The sequence below is a fragment of the Microcebus murinus genome, chromosome 6 (assembly GCF_040939455.1).
Source record: "Microcebus murinus isolate Inina chromosome 6, M.murinus_Inina_mat1.0, whole genome shotgun sequence".
NCBI classification, from domain to species: Eukaryota; Metazoa; Chordata; class Mammalia; order Primates; family Cheirogaleidae; genus Microcebus; species Microcebus murinus.
Window position 1 is genome coordinate 72,788,696 of NC_134109.1, and position 7,953 is coordinate 72,796,648.

Sequence of the window (7,953 nt, forward strand, 5' to 3'; positions counted from 1 at the left end):
ATCATTGCTGGTTTTGGTGAAATAGCTCAACATGCTTTTGGGTTCTAGGTCCTTTCTAAATTTTCACTATTATTTCTAGTACATGAGTTGTAGAAATTCATGGTGGCCGCACCCTCAGCAACAACAATAGCATTAAACGTATTTAAAAACAGACCAGGAAAATATCATCTCCACATGAAAGTTTGTTCTTTAATTTGATAAAGAAAGTCCTCCAGAGAAGACATTGGTTTACAATTCATTGAACAGTTCTGGGTCATATGCCCAATATTTGATGAATCTATGGCCAATGAAAATGGCACTATAGCAACTGGTTTAGAAAAATTATATAATATGCTCCTGATCTGAGATAAGGCTACTCTCTTCTAAAATTGAGAGATTTCAGCCCACGGCTTGGACAAATGGAATTTCTGTTGGCAAGAGGTGGGAAGAGGAATGACTTTGTAGAAGCCAAGAAGCCAAAGGCAGAAGTAGTTATAGAAACAAGGCCATCATAAACAGGATCAAATACTATAGGGAGATCAAAAACAATGACCACTGAACACTGATCATTGTGTGAGGTATTCAGAATCCATATTTTCTTTCTATAAAAAAGGCATCTGTGGAAACTGAATTGTTTTGACTTATTGAATGAACAAAAAAGTAAGGATTTCCAATTAAGGATTAAGAAGAGAAAAGAGTAAGTAGAAGTAGAAGGAGATTTGATTCTTCAAAAAGAAAGTTTACTATGTTGATATGTAAAAGGATGCAAAAAGTGGAGGAAGTTAAACTGAAGGATATTTGGGGGAGATCCAGGGTGTACTTGAAGAGGTGGTCCTTACAGAGCAGAGCACCGTGGTTGAGAGCATGGATTACAGGGTTCTACACTTCTGGATATAAGTCCTGGCTCCAACACTTGATCCTTCCGAGACTCAGTTTCTTCGTTTACATATGAGTCTAATAAAACAATATTTATATATTGAATTTTATGAGATTTAAAAGAGACAGTATCCTTAGAAGAAAGCTTTCCATGGAAGAACACAAGTATTATCTATTAATATTATCATTATTTAAATAACATCTTTACTTACTAAAGGGACTTAGTTTTGTCCATAATTTATTGAATATTGAGGTCCATGCACGCACTATGATAATAACATGTCATGACCTAAACATTATAAATAATCTCAGTCTGTGCACCTGATCTTCAAAGTAAATTATACAAACAAAAACAGAAGAGACACATAAGGTGAAACGTGTTGAACAGTTTTTGACTAAAAATCTCTATTTCACCAGGATATAAGAAATTCATCTAAGGAGAATTTTCGACATAGTATGAGAACATTAATGGTGAGTAATTTCTGTTACCCAAGATTATTATGGTGAAACAACACCTAGGCAAGTGGCCAAGGAAAATGTCTAGAAATCCTTAGGAGGCAAAATAAAACAAAGTAAAAAGTCTGGGAGCCTAGGAAGACTGAGACAGTAGAATCACTTGAACCCAGGAGATTGAGGTTGCCGTGAGTTAGGCTGATGCCACGGCACTCACTCTAGCCTGGGCAACAGAGTGAGACTCTGTCTCAATAATAATAATAATAATAATAAATAAATAAATGTGTAGCTTTATTCCTGATAATGGAATGTGAAGGGAAGAAATCCCACATGTCTCTACCTAATATATTATAATTTTCTTTCTCTATTATAGAATCACTCTCCTGATCAGCATAATTCTTCTGTTTCCTTTATTTTTTCTTATCTAACTTAATGATTTCTAACTCTCAAATATGTGACCCACAGAGCAATCTGGCAGGATGAATGGGGAATACACTTTAGTACCACTGATTCTCACTTATCATTTTCTATCCTCAGGAGATTTGAAATCAACTCTTCTGCCCACATCAATGGATACACTAAATTACTCCTTGGTTTCTGAGTTTGTGTTGCTGGGACTGTCTACTTCACAAGAAACAAAAGTTTTTCTCATGTTGACATTCTCCTTGCTGTATTTAGGGATCATCCTGGGAAATCTCTTCATTGTGTTCTTGGTAATTGCTGATTCTCACCTACAGTCACCTATGTACTTCCTGCTGGCCAACCTATCCTTCAATGATGTGTGGGTTTCCTCTACCACAATCCCCAAGATGATCTCAGACCTTTCAAATGAGTACAAAATGATTTCTTTTCAAGGTTGTATGACTCAGATATGCTTCATCCACATCATGGGAGGAGTGGAGATGGTGCTGCTCATAGCCATGGCATTTGACAGGTACATGGCAATCTGTAAGCCTCTCCACTACTTGAACATTATGAGCCCTAAAAGATGTGTTTCATTTGTAATTACGGGCTGGGTAACTGGAGTGATCCATGCTATGTCTCAATTTGCTTTTGTTATCAACTTGCCTTTTTGTGGCCCTAATAAAGTAGACAGCTTTTATTGTGACTTTCCCAGGATCATAAAACTTGCATGCACAGAGGGAACCAAGTTTGAGTTCGTTGTTGCTGCCAACAGTGGGTTTATGAGCATGAGCACCTTCTTTCTGCTCATCCTTTCCTACATCTTCATTTTGGCCACTGTCTGGAAACGTTCTTCTGGAGACTTATCCAAGGCCTTTGTCACTTTGTCGGCTCACATCACTGTGGTTGTTCTTTTTTTCACCCCATGCATGTTTCTGTATGTGTGGCCTTTTCCCACATCATCAATTGACAAATATCTGTTCATTGCTGACTTTGCTATCACTCCTGCTTTGAATCCTGTCATCTATACATTAAGGAACAAAGATATAAAGATTGCAATACAAAAATTGAGCAAACGTGGACATTATGACAGATTTTGCTGATCACATGTGTATTTGGAGCTCTAAAACTGTACATCCACCTATGCATTGAACATCTCCTCTTAGATATTTGCCATTTAGCATGACTAACTGGACATACCGTCTACCTACTTAGCATATGTCTTCTACTCCTATAACACATTCATTCATTGCTTTTACCACTATGGGAAATGTCAATCCACAATGATATTGGTTATTTTAGCAGACCTCAGCAATATCTATAAATAATTTTTTATAACTTAACCTGTGGTCATTTGACCATAAAAAAAGGATATAATGACATCCCTTATGCTTCCCATAATGTTCACAAATAAGCTGAAAACTTGCCTTGGTGAATCATCATATGGAATGGTTGGTTATATACGTAGGACTAGGAGCTCTACTTAGTTACTTAGGTTGGGTTCAAAGAACCCAATCTTCTTCTTCAGAAGAAGAAGATTCAAAGGCAAACTTTAAATGCAGGTAGCTTACTTCAAAGCTAATTTCTGGTAGCATCAATGAGGAAGTAATACTGAGAAGGGAAGAATGCTTATGTTGAGAAACACACGTGGGATGCAAGCCTACTGTGGCCCTCTAGTAGACTATATAGACTCTGTGATTTAGAATTGTGTCAATTGAAGGGCAACATATCTGAAGTATTTCATAATTTTTAAGGAATGCATTAATTCTTGGCATGTCCAGTCTGTTTCACATAAAATATTCTGTGTGCACTTTAAGAAGCCAGAGATAAGCTATCAGATAGACTTTCGGGTACTTACAGTAAAGAACCATCACCAATAAAAGTAAAGGATAGCCACTTAATATTGCTATGTTACCTAGTGAAGTGCAAATCAAACTTTTATTGCTCTTAGTTTACATAATATTAACTGGTAAGTGAGCATAAAGAATTCTGTAACCTAAAATATTTCTCTATTTCTCTGCTTTTAACAAGTCTCACAGAAACAGTAGTTCAAGGTGGCCACTCAGTCATGGGTTCAGCAAGTCAGTGATCAGCCTGGGGTTTCAGCTACCACAGCTGGCCATCATCTTCCACCAACACAAGTCATATGACCTCTGTCACAAAGGAATTGACATTTTAGCTCCAATACAGAAACTATAGCTATAAGGCTCATGCCTGTAATCCTAGCACTCAGGGAGGTCAAGGCTGGAGGATCACTTGAGCTTAGGAGTTTGAGATCAGCCTGAGCAACAGCAAGACCTCATCTCTACTAAAAATATAAAAAAATTATCTGGGCATCATTGCACATGCCTGTAGTTCCAGCTACTTGGGAGGCTGAGGCAGAAACATTGCTTGAGCCCAGGAGTTTGAGGTTGCAGTCAGCTATGATGACACCACTGCACTCTAGTGTGGGTGGCAGAGCAAGACTCTGTCTCAAAAAAATAAAAAAATAAATTAAAAAAAAAAAACTATAGCTATAGATCCAAATAAATTAAGATTGTTTCACCCCCACAAAAATAAAGCAAATCAACATAAGTATATTTTAAAATTCTACTCTACTTCCGTCTCTAGAATCATTGTTATTGATTCACTTTGTATCTTTGCTTCTGAATTTGAGAAAAGGCCCCCTATCAGATGATGCTCAATTTATGGAAACTCAAAAACTCAGAGTTCCCACAAAACAGGGCATAGATAGTCTGTCCATAAACATTGACTATTGACAACACAGAGCTCTAGACTTGCTCACCCCAGAAGATACTCTCCACAGTGAACAGATTCCACACTAAGCATAATGCTCTTAGTAACAATATCCAAACAAAATTTGTATTGTTTGTTGCACTGGGTTCTACCTGCTTTGAAATGTAGTTGGAATTTGAAATCAGCTTTATCCATGAAGTGTAATCTGATCACAGATAATGGTGATTCCAAACTGAGATAAATCTTATATGCTGTACTAATTTCTTAACATCACCCTTCTTTCCCTTTCTTCTTCACATTTAAACCATATTTCAGAGAAGTTTAATATCCACTTTCTGTATATAACCACTGGGATTTTCTGGAAGTCTTATAAATCTTCCAGAGACCTTGAGAGGTTTTGTTTTCAGCTAATTCCTAAAACTTCTGGACTCTCTAGGGCAAAGGACCTTCCAGCACCAAGTAGGATATCTCTACACAGTCCCAGAGCTCCCTAGGTATCAAGATTCAGGAAGCCCCGTTCTCATATCATAATCCATAGTTCTCCCATATTAAGGGACGGCTATGGGCAAAGATATATAATGGTATTTAGTAGATATTTCTGAACAAGAAATTGCTTACTAACAGTATTGTTGGTTAACAATTTGTGTGAGGAAAAATCTGAATGAACCATATGGAAGGAAAATTCCCAAATGCTATGAAAATCAGTTATTTGCCATGGAAACCAACCCTTCAGAATTTAACAAAGTAAGAATGGTGCCACAGAAGTGAGAGTCAGAGGACCTTACATGTGGACTGTAGTCATGGTGCTTTCTGGCTCTGTGACTTCCAACAAATTACGTTCACACAGATACAACCTCTCACCTATAAGATTTATTTCATGGAATTCTTCTGAAAATTAGGTCAGACGATGTGAGTGGAAACTCCTGGCATGTAAGGTATATTCACATTCATATTTTTACTCCCTCTTTAGTGAGTATTCTGCCTTAAAGTATTTGATGATAAAAATTAACGCTTAGAACCTGAATATTACCTTTCCCAATGATAATCTTATTCTTATTAAAAGTATTTGCCATGATATTCCTTTTCTGCCTAATACTAATTGAGTTTTATAGTTTTATTAATACCCTGATGTATATAAATCAACACAAAACACTAGTAGTAGCTTTCAAAGAAAGTAACGAGGGTGAGAAAGCAGGCATGGGCTTTGTTGCCATCCACGACACTCAGGCTCTCTTTCATCTGATGTGTCCAGTTGGCAATAGGCTATGCTCTATGAAAATGTTCAATAAATTCTTTTGACTTCACTAGAGAAAACTAGGTCATCCAAAATTAGAACTTCTGAAATTTTCAAATTTTCAAATTCCTCTCTCAAAGTTCCAAACTTTGGTACCGAAGGTCCTCTTTAAGGCAGAATACTTCTGGTTTTACACAGTATGATGGAGAGAAAACCTTTAAACAACTTGCACCAATGCTGATGATAAATATGCGTATAGATATTTTTAATGTGGATATTGGGCCATTCATTTCATCTTTTTGAAGGACTTAAGAAGACGTACATCATTAAATATGCAATAAACCATTTGACCAAACAAATTCACTCTTGGTATTTGCCCAAGTGAAATAAAAACTTATATAACATAAGTACATGAATATTCACATGGTTTTCTTTTTAATCAATAAAAGTTAGACACAACCCTAATATCCTAAAGTGGAGAGTGGATAAATATAGAGTGCTTCATCCATATAATGTAATACTACTTAGCAATAAAAAGAATCTACTGATACATGCAACAACATTGATGAATCTCAAGTGCAGAGTGAAGACGGCCAGATTCAAAAGGCAACACACTGTATGATTCTGGAAATGTAAATCAAAACCCCAAGGAGATATCACCTCATACCTGTTATGATTTCTATTATTCAAAAGAAGAGATAAAGAGTGTTGGCAAGGATGTAGAGAAAAGAGAACCCTTTTATAATATTGGTGGAAATGTAAATTAGTACATTATAATTAGTAATTATAATAGTAATTATGGATAATTGCTATTACAGATAATAGTATTGATGATTATTGAAAAATTAAAAATAGAACTACCATATGACTCAGCAATTCTTCTGTTGTATGTATACCTAAAGAAACAAAATCAGCACCTTGCAGAAGTATCTGCACTCCTATACTCCCATGTTCATTGCAGCATTATGCACAATAGCCATGATATGGACACAACCTAAATATTCACCAATGGATGAATTGATAAAAAAATTATGACATAGATATATGGACACAGACACACACACACACTGGAGTAATATTCAGCCTTACAAAAGAAGTATATACCACCATTTGTGACAACAGGGATGAACTGGAGGACATTATGCTAAATGAAATAAATCAGACACAGAAAGAAAAATACTGTATGATCTCACTTATATGTGGAATCTTGAAATAAAAAAGCTGAATAAATAAATAGAAACAGAATAGAATTGTTGTTACCAGAGGCAGGGAGGAGGATGAAATAGAGAGAAGTAGCTCAAGCTTTTTAGGTGTTACAATCCAAGAGTAGATAGGAGTGGGAAGGAGAGATGAAGGGGCCTTCATTATTTGTTACAAATGTATCTAATGAATTTTTGAATCTTATTAAATTAAGCTGTATTAATATATTAACTCTTTAATAAAGTATGAATTAGAAACTATCCTTCCATTATCTTTTCATCACTTAGAGAAATGTTGAAAATACGGTTTTACACTCAAACTGTTCGTTTTCAGAACTCTGCTCAAGGAAGCCCTTAGAATGATGAAACCTAAATGTTCGTCTGAGCCATACAACCAGAAGTTCAAGTAGGCCCTTAAGTCATGAGCACAGCTGTAAGAAGCCCATGATAATCTGCCTGTCACCTGCCCATCTACATAACTAATCTAACTTCTGCTGGGACTGACATCTTAGTTCAATTTTATGACATGGTAGATACAAACTAAATAGAAGAATGTTATATCCTCCTAACAACAGAATAATAGAACCATTTTGGTTTTAACAACTTTACTCAGTTATAATTGATATATAATAACTGTACATATTTAAAATGTACAATTTGTTGAGTTTGGATATATGTAAACAGCTATCATATCATCACCACAATCAAGATAATAGACATATCCAACACTTCCCAAAGGTTCCTTGTGTCTCTTCGTTTTTGTTTGTTTCTGCGTGCCATTTTTTGGGTTAAGGAGGTTTATTTTCATTCTTTGGTTTTTTGGTTTTGGTTTTTGTAGAAACACTTAACATGAAATTGGCCCTCTTAACAGATTTTGAAGTATACAATACCATATTGTTAACTATAGGCACTGTATTGTACAGTAGGTCTCTAGAACTTATTCGATTGAATTTTCATACACATTGAATGCCTCACTATCCCCCTCTCCCCTAGTCCTTGGAAATCACTATTACATTCTCTACTTCTATGAGTTTGGCTATCTTAGATTCCTCACATAAGTGGAACCATGCAGTA

The 7,953-nt window shown here is 35.9% G+C and overlaps 1 protein-coding gene across 1 annotated transcript; it reads left to right on the plus strand.

Moving 5' to 3' along the window:
- The first annotated feature begins 1,877 nt into the window (after positions 1 to 1,877).
- Positions 1,878 to 2,813, plus strand: LOC105862113 (olfactory receptor 4F15-like). The gene has a single exon (XM_012748158.2). The coding sequence runs from the start codon at positions 1,878 to 1,880 to the stop codon at positions 2,811 to 2,813; it is 936 nt and encodes a 311-aa protein (XP_012603612.2).
- Positions 2,814 to 7,953: the final 5,140 nt, after the last annotated feature.

Excerpts from the sequence above, each read along its gene's own strand:
- LOC105862113 (XM_012748158.2), top strand. The coding sequence starts at position 1,878 with ATGGATACACTAAATTACTCCTTGGTTTCTGAGTTTGTGTTGCTGGGA.